The 15,351-nt window shown below is 57.3% G+C and overlaps 1 protein-coding gene across 2 annotated transcripts in view; it reads left to right on the top strand.

Moving 5' to 3' along the window:
- EPN2 (epsin 2) overlaps window positions 1–15,351 on the top strand; it is a 55,823-nt gene that overhangs the window by 31,933 nt on the left and 8,539 nt on the right. For both annotated transcript variants that reach the window (XM_072938508.1, XM_072938507.1), the window contains 3 exons: window positions 7,278–7,390; window positions 8,607–8,699; window positions 9,223–9,397. In XM_072938508.1, the coding sequence (XP_072794609.1) occupies window positions 7,278–7,390; window positions 8,607–8,699; window positions 9,223–9,397 (381 nt within the window). The remainder of the gene's footprint in view (window positions 1–7,277; window positions 7,391–8,606; window positions 8,700–9,222; window positions 9,398–15,351) is intronic.

Here is a 15,351-nt window from a genome sequence, read left to right as displayed (position 1 = left end):
GTTCCCTACAGCAGAGGCACCTCAGGCCTGAGTGAGACTCGCTGTGGCCCCAGCCTTGCCAGCCAGCCTGTGGGAGCGGAGCTGAGTATGCACACGTGTCTACACACAGGAGAACATGTCAGAAGGAATTATACACCTGAGGTGGGAGTTCTCCATAGGTTTGTGTTTGAAAACCGGAGATTGTGGAAGATACATTCATCATTTAAAAAAAGAAAAATCAAACCCAGCCAGTGTGTCCCTCAGAAACCCTCCTGGGACGTGGGTGTGGAGGACGCTGAGTCAGCGGAGGCCAGCACGAGCCTGTGGGGCGGAGCTCCGCGGTGCAGGCGGGGTGACACTAGCGCTGGGGGGTTCCCGGTGTCAGGAAGGGCAGGACAGCCAGCTAGTGGGGAGTGTGCCCAGAGCCCCTGGCCTTCCACTGGCTGTGGGCTCCGTCTTGGCAGATTGCTTTCCGAGGGGGGTGGACCAGGAATTTGGCGGGAGATGGGGTTCATTTGGCACTTCCTTTTGCTCGAGCCTGAGTGTTCTGCATGTTGTGGAACCCCTTCCTCTCTGGCAGTAGTGAGTCCCTGCAGAGGCTGGCGCTGGCTGTCAGCATGAGCTTACTCTGGAGAGAGCTCATCTCTGCACGTGGGAAAGAGTCAGGAGGAGGCTGGGCAGTGATGCCAGCAGATCCTCAGAGGTGACGCATCTGTCCAGGGGTCAGACATCAAAGGGGCTCATTCCTGCCGGACGGGCTCAGGCCTCCAGGGATCTGAATATGCTGCGGCGAGGGTGCTGCGTGGCGAAGCTGGCCAGCACCTGAGACAGGGCAGCCGGAGAGCTGCTGGCCCCCGCCCCCTTCCCTGTAGGAGGAGCCCGTCTGCGGCTCACCCTTGCCCGGGAGGAGGCAGGACCGGTGCCAGTGGGGATGCTGAGATGGACTGACGCACCCAGACCCCCTTGGAAGAAACATGAAGCCAGAATTTCAGTGCAGGTTTTCCAGGACTCTGGATCTCTTTCTCCTACTTTTCCATAAAAAAGCAGTTTTTAAATTGTTGTACAAGGTAGATGGCTGTACAGTGCGCACCTGTTGCAGCTCATGGTTGTGTGGTCCATCTTGTGTACCGCTGGTTCCTTACTTTAATGATTTCTAAGAGGAGGCGCACCTACTTACAGTGTCACTCAGTGGGGGCCTGGGTCTACGGGCGCTCCTCTGATCTCAGGGTACGGTTGCTGATTGGGGTTGTTAATTAAATGACTGATGTTGACTTGTGCCGCTGAAACTTGGTGTAAGTGCGATACTTACATCTATCCCTTTGTCTTTAAAGCGCCCTTTGTAAAAATTATAGGTCCACAAACTGTCGTTTATAGACTGTCAACAGTGGTTATGAGAAAAGCAAAGGTGGTTAAGTCAGGGTAGCTGGTGTCCAATCCATAGCTCTTGGTGACTGGTTTCCAGCGGTCAACTTGAAGGAAGGGGACATTTAAAATTATAGTATAAATGCAAATAAGAGGGAGGGTCTAAAGATAACTTCTCTTCGTGTGGGAAAGCAGGCTGTGTAGTTTTTGTGTCATCTCTGCATCTCACGGTAGTCTGTTCTGCCGTCTCCAGAGCGCCTTGCCTGAGAGGACCGTCTGCCTTCTGTCCCTGCGCCAGCGGCAGGGGCTTGTGCTCAGTGGGACGGGTGTTCAGTGAGCACTTCCGGAATGGGCGAGTGCTAAATAAACCGTAGCTCTCGTTTTTGATGCTGTTTTATGTGGTGTGCTCATCTCCACTGGTGTCTGCCTCAGGCATACGCATTAGTCTTTTGAAAATACATTTTGTGGGCTTTTCCGGAAGTGTGGAAGTGTTCGTACCTGTGTAGTTTCTTGATGCTTTGAGTTTAGCAACAGTATGATTCATGGTTGCTCGTTTTTGTTTAGTAATCAAATAAATACTGTTCCTGATTTTGCTAGCTGCCCTTTCTCTGTTCCCTGTTCCCTAAGCTACCGGCTCAAGCTGGCTGCCTGGGAGTTTTTAAATGTCCCCAGGTGTGCCAAAGCCTGGGCACAGGTCTGAGCAGTCAGTTCGGAGCCTCTGGGGTGGGCTGAAGCTTCCACGGGCGTGGTGTGTGGCCGGCTGGCCCCCTGCTCCGGGTGGGCTGCCTCTCCAGGCTCCCCTCTCCATCCAGCTGATGACCAGTGGCCATGCCCTTTCAAAAAGTTAGAGTCAGCGGGCGAGGGGCCGACTGTCAGCAGCTAGAAATTGATGTTGCAGCGGAATCCGTCTCCTCCTGCTGCCTGCCGGCGAACAGCGGAGGCCGGCTGTCGGCGGGATGACCAGCACCCTTCAGCGAGTGCTCTCGGTGGCCCACTTCTCCAGTTCTAACTGGTAAGTGCGGTGTGGGCCTGAAATAGGGAGCTCTGCTAGTTTTTTCCTTGTAGAAGTAACACATGTTCATTCCTGATGGTGTAGAAAACACAGAAAGTAGACAGACGTGCCCGTAACCGTGGTACCCAGGCAGCTGACTCACGTGTCTGTTTCCTTCTGGACTTTGCTCTAAGCACTGTCTCTGCCAGGTTGCAGCCGTGCTGCAAGCACAGCTTTGCACCCCTGCTGCCCTGCTGTTTGTATCGTGACGTTGTGACATCCCGGCTGCCTGGACTGTGCCCACAGGTGGTCGGTCTGGAGCCCTGGTGTGTGGTTTTGTGGTGTCATCTGAATGTGGGCAAGCAAGCAGCTTCTTAGTCTGGAGAGGAATCAAAGGCCAGATCGAGACCAGATCCCCGAAGGCAGCTGTGCTGGCAGGTCCGGGTCACAGGTCTGGCAGGTGTCCCTGAGAACAGAACAGAGAACAGCATCGTAAGGGTCATTCACAGCCACAGGGCGCCCTCGGGGGCCTGGGGTCATGGGGGGTGTGGAAAGTAGTGACCCGGGGCAAGGCGCAGACCCAGGGGCCCCCCACCGCCCAGTTTCATAGAAGCAGACGCCCGAGGAGGTCCGCCGTTTGTGCGTGGCCTCACTGCTGGCGTGTGCTGGGGACGGGATTTGAACTCTGGCATCCCTGTTAGCCAGCGGACACGGGGTCGTTAGTGGTGGCAGCAGTGCTGGGGCCCTGCAGGGCTTTGCCGGGAGTTACCTTGGTCGCTGTGCCGAAAAGCTGAGCTCGCAGTCTGCTCCCTTTAGTCAGCCTGTGTGACTGCAGGCGCTGCTTACGTGCTTTCCAAGAAAGTGGTGAACCACGGCCAGCGAGAAGCAGCAGCTTCCTGTTTTTCTGTTACCTTGAGTGCTTTGCTTTCTTCTTTCAAAATTCCTTGACGTTGGCCTGCTGAAGCATCTTTGTTTCAGGAGCACATCTGGGGACCCATGTACTCCCTGCAGCAGAGGGTGCAGGCATGTGGCCTGGTGGGGCGGTCCTGGTAGCAGCCCAGCCTAGTAAAGGTGGGGAGCCCTACCAGGGGTGCTGGGAGGCGCCTCTGAGCCTCCTCTTAGCCGGTATTTTGAGGGAAACATTGGGCTTTTGTAGGCTCCTTGTTCACCCTCTCCTGTGAGCCTTCTCAGCCAGGGTAGCGGACAGGAGAGGATGCACGTGAGCCCACCACGTACAGAGTTCTCAACCGCGGCACGTGAAGACGGCCCTCCTCCCCATGGGATCCGTCTCAGCCTCAGGAGAAGGGTAGTGCCACACTAGCTCCTTGAGTGATTAGCTGGTGCTCACAGGCCTGTCTTCCCTCCAGAGGGTGGCTGGGTCTGCGATCCGAGAGCAGGCGTCCTGCAGACATGTGCCCCGGTCCCTGGGAGTGCTGGACCCTCAGATCCCCAGAGCAGGGCCGGGGCCAGGCTCAGGTGGTGGGAAGGGTCCATTCAGGCCCGTCTCACAGCCCTTCTGTGTTCCCTGTCATGTGCCCAGGCACAAGAGGCTCTTTGTGGCCGAGATGCTGTCGCTAAGGCGGGAGCATCCCCCTGGACGCCGCGCGCGCAGCTGACACCTCTGTGTAGCTCAGCTGACATTTGGGGCTGGTGGCTGTGAATTCCGCCATCTGCGGAACTGAGAGCTGTACATCCGTTTATAAAAACCACAGCATTTGGGGGAATACCCTTTGTCTTCATTTCCACATTGATGTGGTAAGCTATTTCCGTAGGCGCTGGCCATGTGTCACTCTAACAGCATCAGCTCTGGTGGATGCAAACGTGAGCCTTTGCCTTTGAAGCCAGGCTGGCCCTGCAGGTGTGCTGAGGGTGCAGGGAACAAGGGAGGCCTCACTTCTCCAGCAGGTCCCTGTTCCGTGCCCTGGCCCACTCACCGCCAGCTCCTGGCCGAATCAGGCCCCGTGGCAGCATGGCCAGGTAGCAGCTGCCCGCCAAGATGGGGCTTTCTTTTCAGAGCACTTTTTGGGGTGTGGAGTGGGGTTTGAGGTTTTCTTCTTTATTCACTCCTGGTTTCTTTTTGAGAGTAAATGAAGGCTGTTGGATGTGCCGTGTTGTTACAGACAGGGTTTTGTGAAGCAGTCTGAGATTCTTTGTGAGGAAGAAGGCTGGGAACGGGCAGCCTGCGTGGCTGTGATCTAGATGAAGGAGCCACATTTGGCAGGGGAGTCTCTCCCAACACTACCCTGTCCACCCACCCTCCTCAACCTCCCCCCAACACCCACCTCAACCTCCCCCCACCTCAACCTCCCCCACCCCCTAACCTCCCCATCCCCCTTAACCTCCCCCCTTAACCTCCCCCACCACCCCCTCAACCTCCCCCACCACCCCCTCAACCTCCCTCATCCACCCCCCTCAACCTCCACCCCACCCCCTCAACCTCCCCCATCCACCCCCTCAACCTCCCCCCACCACCTACCTCAACCTCCCCCACCCCCCCCTAACCTCCCCACCCCCCTCAACCTCCCCCATCCACCCCCCGCAACCTTCCCCCATCCACCCTCCTCAACCTCCCTCATCCACCCCCTCAACCTCCCCCATCCACCCCCAACTTCCCCCATCCACCCCCCTCAACTTCCCCCATCCACCCCCCTCAACCTCCCCCCACCACCCCCTCAGCCTCCCCCATCCACCCCCACAACCTCCCCCATCCACCCCCTCAACCTCCCCCCACCACCCCCTCAACCTCCCCCCACCACCCCCTCAACCTCCCCCATCCACCCCCTCAACCTCCCCCATCCACCCCCCTCAACCTCCCCCACCACCCCCTCAACCTCCCCCCACCACCCCCCTCAACCTCCCCCCACCCATCCCCCTCGGCCTCCCCTCAACCACCCTACCCATCCCCTGACCTGCCCTGTCAGCCCTCCAGCTTCCTTTGTTCCCACCAGCCAGGGTGGTGGCTGCCCCCAGAGCAGGAGGAGACTGCCAGCTGCGATGGGCAGAGGTAAAGGCTGGGAATAGAACCGACAGAACATGTGCTTTTGTTTTGGTATATTATTAAGAAATCAAATTATTAAAATAGATTTGAGGGTGTCTCATTGCCATCTAGCTTCATTTCTAAAGAAATGCTTTGGAAAATCTAACTGGGGTGATGCAGTGGACTGGGGTTTGACTTGATTTATTTAGAAAAATATGTTTGTGGTTTGTTTTTTTAAATTACTGCTGCGTTTTTTTCTTGTTTGACCTGTTCGTTAGTGTAGACGTGAGGTTGCTGGCTTTTTTTTCAATGGTTCTTTTGGTTGACAATAAATCATAGCGAACTCACTGCACTTCAGGCCACATAATTGTTCCAAATGAAATCTCACTGCTGTGTGTTTTGTGTGATTTTTCTGAATCATGGGATGAAGTGACGCCAGTTACAGCCCCCGCTGTGCACTGCCCCTGCTGCCACCCCGGTTCTTCTGTGGGTCCCTCCTCGACTCTATCTCGATTCTTCTCCTGTTTCACTCACTGCACGCAGGGCCCAGTCATCTAGACGCCTCCATGACAGGAATCACTCCCTAGCTTTTACTTCCTCCCAAAGGAGCAGACCCTAAGAAGCACGTTTAGTTGGAGGTTCAGGCAGAAGCAGCATCTGGCTGAGCCCTGGGGGCTGGGTTTGCTGGAACGGATAGCACGGAAGCTGGGGCTAAAGGACGATGCAGTCAGCGCGTCTGCAACAGCTACCCAGAAAGTGGGGTCCTCCGTCCGTCTGTCTCCATGTGACCGTGCACGCAGGCACCCGGCTGTCCCCGTCTGTCTATCTCCACGCGACCGTGCGTGCAGGCATCCGGCCGTCCGTGGGCGTTTGTCAGCTGCTCTGCCAGACTTTGGGGATGGATGTAATGGTGGGAGGGCAGGCCTAGGCCCTCCCTTGAGAGCACCTTTGGATGTGACCTACCAAGCTGCAGATTGAGGGGGTGCTGGGGGGTGCCGAGCCAGCCCCAGCAGTGGCAGGCAGGCTGAGCTGGGCCTGAGAGAGCAGCGCAGAGGCCCAGAAGGAAAGCCGGGGCGCTGAGATGTGGCCTGACCACCTCTTCAGACAGCAGAGCTTGCTTTGGGAATTTCAGAGGAGCTGCAGGCCCCCTCCTGGGTGAGGGCGAGGTGGGCACACCCTTTGGCTCCGGCTGCCAGAGCTTCACGTCTGAGTCTGCTGGCATCGAGGGCCCCTGCCGCAGGGAGCCTGGTGGCCGTGGAAGCGCAGTGTTTTCACTGCGGGGAGGCCCTGCCTGGCCACAGCATGACTGTGCGAGCCCTTTGCTTTGGGGTTTGTTCCATCTGCTGAAAGTTCATGTCTCATCCTTTCTCTCAAAACTGTCATTCCAGGCGCTACTTACAAGTGTTTACATTAGCTAAGTACTTAAGCAAAAAAAGTCTACATATTTTTATTTTCGAGTCACTGTACAGTTTTACCTAAAAAACAGAAATATTCAGAATTACTGCAGAAATGTTTCGCCTTCGTTTTCCATGATCCTTATGCCGTGAGAGACAGAGGGAGCCTCTCACCGACTCGGGGAGCCTGGAGAGGGGTGTGTGGTCCTCAGATGCCTGTGCTCTTCCGGCCGATCTTCCGTCCAGCTTTTCAAGAGCTACACTCTCAATCTTTTAAAAACTCAGTTCCTCTCTTCGAAGCAGTGCAGCTCTGCAGTGTTTAAGACCGGGATCTGGTCCTTGGAGGCCTGACTGTGGGGCGGGTGCCTGAGGGCCTCTTGTCCTGGCCTGTGGCCTTGTCGCTGTGCAGTGACTTGATTTTAACGGGGATGTTGGCAGACCTCTCCTCCACCCCACCTGTGTCCCGTGTCGGGGGCTGTGGTCAGACCCTCAGGGCAGGGGCGGGATGGGAGCAGGTATGTTTGACCAGCTAGTGGCGGGTCCTGTGCTGTGGTGACTTGGCCTCCCCCCACAGCCACCTCCCCGCGGGTGTCCTCCGAGCTGGAGCAGGCCCGGCCACAGACGAGCGGAGAAGAGGAGCTGCAGCTGCAGCTGGCGCTGGCCATGAGCAGAGAGGTGGCCGAGCAGGTCAGTGTTGCCGGTCCGCGCCGGGCGGGGGTGGGGGGGCGGAGCATCATGGGGAGGACGCTTGCATGCCCTGCAAAGGGTGTTCCTGTCACTCGCTGCCCCTGTCAGGGAGGGTCCCAGCAGATACACATTTAGGGAAGGTTTTCAGGACGTCCGTCGGTGCCTGGGGACGAGCCAGTGAGAAGTGTTTCCCAGAAACACTCCGCACTCAGCCTTGTGTCCTGGCTCTGGACCAAGTGTGCACAGCCCTCCCTGCCCGCAGGCGGCCGTGGTCCTGTCCTCCCACCCGGAGGGTGGGCCAAGAGCATCTGAACACAAAGGCTAGAAGGAGATGCCCCGGAGACGAGAGCTGATAGCAGATGGCGGAAGTGTGTGTAGTTCTCATTTTTTTCAGTTCCCGTTTTTCCTTCATAAGCATGAGTTACTTCCAGATGGAAAAGGAGGGAAAGGAGCAACTGAGATGACCTTTCAGCGTGTCAGCCTTTCTCAGGTCCACCTCTTCTCAGGCCCGCCCTGCTGACCTTTGGTGAAAAGGGGCAGAGGAGTGAGCGAGGCCCAAGCCCCCCCCAGCAGTGGTGCAGACAGGCGTGGGCGGGCGAGCGGGGGTCCGTCCCGGCGTGGTCCGCCTCGCTCTGACTGGAGCAGTCTGAAGGGCCACAGCGGCGGACAGCTTCCGTGCGGCCCTGTGCCCACTCGAGGGCACAGCCACAGGGACAGGTGGGAGGTCTGAGCCCGTTTTAGTCAGTCACGGGGTTTACATTTACTCATTCTGTGAAAGCTAGGACGGCCAGTCTTTTTGCGTATGGTGACTTTGCCCTGAATAAGTGTAAGTTAACTATAATGAGTTACTTCTACTAGAAATCATAAAAAGTAAGTACACAGTCATTTTCTGAAGTGTGCACAGTGGGCTGGAGTGCTGTGATTTCTGCCCTCTTTCCAGGTCCTTTCTGGGCTGTCAGACTTCTGTGTTTTATTAGGAGATATGTTGCTTCTTTAGTTCAGAAGAGTCATAAAGCCATTTTCATTTTGAGAAAAGTCATTTTAGAATAAGCATTTCCTTTCTGTGATATGGTGGTGCCTGTGCCCCCGTCTCCCTGGTGGGGCTGGAGGCAAGTGGAAGCCACACGGGGCGGGGGCGGAGGGGGCACAGCCGCGTGGTCTTCAGCCCTCCTCTGAAGTGAGGGGCGACGAGCTTCCAGGTCATTGTCATCCACAGGAAGAGCGCCTCCGGCGGGGCGATGACCTCAGGCTGCAGATGGCCCTGGAGGAAAGCCGCAGGGACACCGTCAAAGTTCCAAAAAAGAGAGAGGTGAGTGCTCCTTGGGATGGTCCCCCGAGGGGGTGGCCCTCCCCGGAGCTGTGTGCAGCCGCAGTGCTCCCTGCCCCGGCTCTGGCCGTCGCTGCGTGAGCACATGTCCCGTGCTTTGGGGCCTAATGGAGACCGACATGGCTCTGCCTCCAGCACTCGTCACCCTGTCAGGAGGTAGACCCCGCCCCACAGAGCAGGGGGTCCCGGGGTGGGGAGGCCGCCCTGGGAGGGGGTCCTGAGGGGGCACAGGCAGGTGGGGGCAGCATCCTGGAGGGAAGCAGAGCCCACGTTGCCCTGAGAAGCCCCGAGGACTGGTTGATGGCGGGCAGGTCACTTGGCACATAGGAAATAGCTCGGTGTGGGCGAGCTTTGTCTTCGCAGGGGAGCGGCGCAGCTTCTGAGGTCATCGGGGACCTCCCCAGACCTTTGCCCTGTTAGAGGCCCGGGCAGCGTGCGCGGAAGCATGTGGGCGTTCGCTGCAGCTGCAGGGAAGCCAGCTTGACCCCTTCTCTCTGCCTCACAGCACGGCTCCCACCCACAGCAGCCCACACTGTTGGATCTGATGGACGCCCTGCCCGGCTCGGGCCCTGCTGTGGAGAAGGCAGAGCCCTGGGGCCCATCCGCCTCAGCTAACCAGACCAACCCCTGGGGTGGGCCGGCAGCTGCAGCCAGCACTTCGGACCCCTGGCCATCGTTCGGTAAAGACCCCCTCGTCGTCTCCCCTGCCTCCTGCTGGCTGAGGGAGGGACTGCGGGGCGGGTGGCAGAGGTGGGAGTGATCTGGTTGACGGTGGTGGGTGTCCAGGCCTCTGCGGCCCCCGGCTGGCCGGCGGTACATGCTCGGCTTCTGCTTTGGTCCGTTTACTCTCTGCTTCCCGCACATGTCGAAATGGCTTGTCCTTTTTTGGGGACACTCGTCAACCCTCAGCCTCAGAATTGCACCCCAAGTTAAGAAACTATCGTACACAGAGTGAGACACCTAAATCAAGGTGCTGCAGTTAGCTGGAAATTAGGATGTGCTTAACGTGACTGCTGGCGAGGAGGAGCTGTGTTGACTGTGATTCTTTGTTGTGTCACGCAGCGGTCAATCGGTTCACTCGCCAAGTGGATGCTTTAAAGTTCAGTTTAATGCCCAGCGTGAGAGAACTTGTGAAAGGAGGTTTGGAAACTGAGTATGGTGCCACCTGTTTAATTTGGATGGACATCTTGGGCACAGGGCTTGGCCTGCAGGCTCTGGGAGGCCCCTGGGTGCTCTCAGCCCCACTGGCCACAGCTGTGGCCTTCTGTCTGGCAACTTTGAATGTAAATTTTGTGTCACTCCAGGAGCCAGATGAGGTCAAGGAGATCGAATAGCGCTGAGTCTCTGGCTGCTTCTGGGGAGGGGTTTGGGGGCTGAGGTGAGGGGGGAGACAGACCTTTCCCCCTAAACTTTTTCCTTTCCTTTCCTTCCCCTTCCCCTCCTCCTCCCTCCTTCCTCCGCCTCCTCCTTCCTCCTTCCTCCTCCTTCCTCCTTTTTTTTTTTTTTGCTGTTTGGCTTATTTACCACATTTAGCAGAGGTAAGTATTACCTGATCAGGGGAGAGGAAATACATATTTTTTAAGCGAACAAGTTTGCCCATCCCTTCCTTTGGCTGGTGGACGGGACTGTGCCCTGGAGCCAAGGGCACTGGTTGACCAGGCTCCCGACCTTCAGGGGTAGCCGGGGGTCTCCTGCTGGTGGGGCAGGACCACCTCCAGTGGCAGGGGCTCTCACACCCTGGCAGGCAGCGGAGACCAGGAGCTGGCCAGAAGCAGGGGTGCAGCTGGGGAGAGACGCTGGTCCTCAGAGGCAGCTGAGCATCACATGGAGTTCTGCCCACGTGGTTCCTCTCTTCCAATTTATTTTGTTTTTTTCTATATTTCCTGGGAATGTGCGGTGTTTTGGGGGAAAGAGTAATGAAGTTTGTCTGTCTGTCTGTCTGTCTGTCTAATGGAGGTACTGGGGATGAACCCAGGACCTTGTGCATGCTAATTAAGCACACGCCCTGCCACTGAGCTACTATATCCTCCCTGCTTCTTCCATGTTTTTCAAATCGAGACAAAGGTCACATAATGTACAATTCGCCTTCCTAATGACTTGCAGCTGCCCCTGCCCAGCCCTTGGCACCAGTCCGCTTCCTGTGTCTGGAGGTGCCTGTTCCAGGCATTTCATGTGTGTTGTGGACTCGTAGCTCATGTGGCCCCTGTGACCTTCACTTAGCGTGTTTTCAGCGTTCCCTACTTTGTTCCTTTTTATGGTCAAATAATAATCTATTTTGTAGATAGACGACGTTTTGTATAACCATTTAGCAGTAAGGGAAGATTGCAATCTGACATTCTGAAATCAAATTTTTGAATGCTGGCAATGAATTTTAAAAATGAAGAACACGGCTGAGGCTGGCGGGGGCCGTGTGTGCTCCGGGGACTGCCACTTCGCCATCTTTTGCTACTTGCCCAACCCAGGGTTCTAATGCATTTGGCATTTTTACCAGTGACTTGAGAAGGCAGACCATCAAACCCAGAGAGGCTGTTCGTTACTCTGAGGTCACACAGCAGATCGGGGCAGGCTCAGTGCTCATGACCCCCAGTCCTGGAATTATCATGCCATCCTGGACTGTTGCTGAGGCCTCTGTGGCCATTCATGTCCTGGAAGTCTCCTCAAATTCCAGATTGAGAGAGAGCCAGTGTTAAAACTGGTCAGCTTTCCCTCAGCACGTGTGTTTCACACAGCTGGGGTCACGTTGTGCGGAGTTTTGTGTACAGACGTGGATACTTCTGTTTGCCCCGTACGGTGAGCATTTCCAGGCGTCAGGAGATCCGTTGGGCAGCGCAGCTCCGTCACCCACGGAGGCAGGTTTGCTGCTGTAGCTTCTGCTGTCAGCAGCTCTGCTGGGGGGGGCCTCGCACCAGCTCCCAAGTTCACTGGAGCGTGGTAACAGTGAACTTGCTTCCTTCTTCCAAGGAGCAGCTCCAGACCGAGACACAGACCGGGTTTACTGATAGAATTTGCTAGTGTGCGTTTGCGGCCCCCCACCCCGAAACATGTTCATAAATGAGAAACTGTAGAGTCCCCTCCCAGGTCCCATTAGTTGGATGGAAGAAACGCTGTTTTGAAAGCCACCCTTGGTAGCAAGCCCTGCCTTTACCAGCCCGTGCTGAGGGGCCTCGGAGGGAAATGCTGAGGCTGGGAGGAGGGGACCCGGAGCACGCCGGGTCAGCAGGGCATTTCCTGCACCGGCCAGACCCAGAGCGGCCACCTGGTGCGGGCAGGGCTCACAGCCTCTGCTTCCGGGGCCCCCTCTGCCCCACGATGTGACTGCCTCCCGGTGCCTGGGAACATGTGTGTGTGGCCCGGGATGCGCCCAGCGCAGGAGGCAGCCGCTATGCTCCATGCGAAGAGGCCTTTCCACCCTTGGTGCTGCCCTCCTCTCCCCTCATCCGCTCAGCAAGCGCTTATTTGTCAGGTGTGTGGCCTGGCCCGGGCCTTCCAAGGCCACGGTGGGCAGAGCACGGGGGCCTTGCAAGATCTGTGGGCCATCTGTGGAGGGAGACGGAGTGCTGTGCCGTGTGCCGTCAGGAGGGTGGCGCCCAAGGCCCAGGCCTGGTGGGTGGCGTAGGAGTTCCTGGACTGTCTGTCTTGGCAGGGCAGCCTGGACCCCTTTAAGTGCCTGGTCTGCACTTTATGTCCTGTCCTGCTCTCTGCCGACTGAACTCCTGGTTATTCTTGAAAGCACGGCTCAGGTATTCCTGCTCCGGGAGATGTGGTCACCCTGTCCTCAGGACCACCCCCGGCTGCTGGCTGCCGGTGCCCCCGGGCTGGATATGGGCGCCGTGTCCGTGTTTCTCTCTCAGAGCAGGCCCCGGCCTAGGCCGTGCTGGCCAAACATAGCTCAGATCGAGCAAGGTGGCTGCAAGGACCGCCTGTCTGTGGGAGGCCTGTGCACCCGGTGTCTGTGTCCGAGGAGCCCTCGCCTCCCAGGAGGGCTGGGCTGGGCTGGGCCCCAAATACCCCAGGAGCAAGGTGCTTCTCAGGCACCTTGGCTGCTGTTCTGGCCACTCGGGGAGCCTCTGCAAGTCCGGGTGTCCTCAGAAGATGTGCTGGAGTGTGTGGGGTGCCGGTATTTTACCAGCCCCCTCAGGAGATCCCCGAAGGCGGCCACAGTTGAGAACCATGCGCCGGGGCCCTCGAGCTGTGTGGTGCGTGAACCGTGCTGGATTGGTGGTTCGCAGACTGTGGAGACTCAGGGCAGCTCTGTCTGAATGTGTGTGCGCGCCTGAGTCAGACATTTACCCGGAACCTTCCAGAGGTGCACTCCAGGGCTGAGAGGTGCTGCAGAGGGAGTGAGGGATCCCCACAGAGCCCCCAGTGGACCCCTGTCTTCTCCCCTCTGGCCTCAGAAGTTCCAGGCCCCACTACCGGACGCCCACAGCCCAGAGGACAGAGAGGATTTCTCTGCAGCTCCGGTGCCAGTCTGGGATTTAGACGTAGAGAGTTGGGACGGGGGAATTTTGTAGGTTGACTTGAGCTGGTGAAAACCCTCCCTGTTCCAGGGCGGGGTCAGCTTCACTCAGACTGGGCCTGGGAGCCGCTGAGGGGCTGATTCTGCCAGGGAAGGTCAGGCTGAGGACGGTGTGCCGGCTTCCCTGTGGTTTCCCAGGAGCCGGAACAGCCTGGCACCAGGTCCCAGGCCTCCCTGTGACGCCCGAGTCCTGCTTCTTCTCTGTGGCATCTCGGCGGCTCCTCTCACTGCAGTTCGTCTCCCTCCCTGACGCAGTGAGTTTCCACCCTGTCACTCCCCTCCTGTCCAGAGGACAGCCGAGGACCCCGGAGGTGCTGTGTTGGGGGCAGAGCCAGGGCAACTCCAGCTGGGACCAGTGTCACATCTGGCAGAAGTGGGCACAGGGAGAGCGGTGCCAGTCATGGGGGAACGCAGGGAAGATGGGAGTGAAAGATCAGAGGGGATTCTGGAGGCCTCAGGAGAGTTGTGGGCTTGGGGCCAGGGGAGAGAGGGGGCCTTGGAGGCCGAGGCAGCAGGCGGTGGGGTGCCCTTCAGGTGTCTGGGGAGCGGGCCAGGACACACAGAGGCAGAATGAGGACGTCTGATGCACACCTTTCTGGAGTTCCAGAGAAGTTGATGTTTGAAAAGATGATAGGGGGCTTTTAAGAACTGTGGCCTGGTGCTGCTTCTCAGATCCAGGAAGCCTCGTGAATCCTAGGCAGGACCATTAAAGAAACCACACCTAGACACATCGTTAGGTGGAGAACACCACGGAGGGGACATCTCAGACCACCCGGCACAGACCGGCCCTCGCAGGAGACAGCAGTCAGGCCAGCAGCGGACGGTCAGTGGGGAGGACAGGTGTTGGGGGCAGCAGGATGATGTCGTCAGCGCCTGCAAGGAGAACGTGCGCCTCCCAAGAATGAAGGTGAGAGAAACGTCAACAAAAAACTCACCCTCTGGAATTCTGCATCCAGGGACGGTATTCCTCAGGAACGAGGGGAAACATTTCCAGCCACACAACAAACGCCAAGTATAGGGTCAGCCTGAGGAGCAGCCGGATGGGGCTTCGCCCCCAGGAGGGGGTGGAGAGGACCGGGGGCGGGATGCCGGCTGGGAGCACGTTTCTGAAGTGCTGAGGACGTGAGAAGACTGGAGCAGCGCGATCTGTCAGCCTGTGGGCTTGTGGGCCAGTAACACGCAGCACACACGAGCTGATGGTGTGCCCGGCAGAAGAGCCTCTGCAGACGTCTGCAGACGGGTCACGCAGACCACGTCTGACCACAGTGCACTCAAGGGGAAGTCAGCAGCCAGACAGTAACTAGGGAACTCCAGACACCTGACGTTTAAAACCACGTTCACGTTCTTGAGTCAAGTAAGGAATTATAACGACAATCAGAAATATTCAGAACCAAAAAATAGTGTAAATGTCTCAATATCAGAATATGTGGGACAGTTGAAGCAACAGTAAGAGGGAGATTTGTAGCTTTAACGTTTACATTCATCAGGAGGAACGGCGCCAGATGGACGGGGTCACGTTGGGTTTCGGGCCCAGTGGAAGGAAGGAAGTAGCGAGGAGAACAGAAGTTAATGAGTTAGAACACGAGGGGGCGGGACACCCGCAAAGACGGAAGCCAGCCCTTGAAAACGGTAGTAAAAGAGACATGTCAGGCGAGGCTAGATCTGAGGGACAAAGAGGGGAGGCAGACGGTGGGGGCGGACGGAGCGTGGGGCGGGTGCTGCTGAGGCCCAGCAGGGCGGGAGGCGTCGGGTCAGCTCTGCTGACAGAACCGGAAACTTGGATAAAGTGGGTAAAGCAAGAGAGAAAACTGAGCAAATCTGTAAATAGGGGTAGTCCTGTAATTGTGAAAGAAACTGAGTCAGTCACCCCCCGTCACCCCCACATCCTCCCCAGAGAGCTTTCCTGGCAAATTCTAAGCATTCATGAGACAACACTTTACACAAACTCTGTCCTGGATAGGAAAAGGGAGCATCTCCATTCATTTTATGGGCTGGTGGAAGCTGACCGCCAGAACCAGTCGGAAGACGCAGTGTGAGACAGACGTGTCAGGCCAGTCCCACTTAGGAACATAGATGCGAAAACCTTGAGCAAAGAAACAATTGCAAAATGGAAAG

Source organism: Vicugna pacos, chromosome 16, assembly GCF_048564905.1.
Source record: "Vicugna pacos chromosome 16, VicPac4, whole genome shotgun sequence".
In the NCBI taxonomy this organism is placed as follows: Eukaryota; Metazoa; Chordata; class Mammalia; order Artiodactyla; family Camelidae; genus Vicugna; species Vicugna pacos.
Note: the sequence above shows the minus strand (reverse complement) of the source record. Positions and strands in the feature narration are given on the sequence as shown.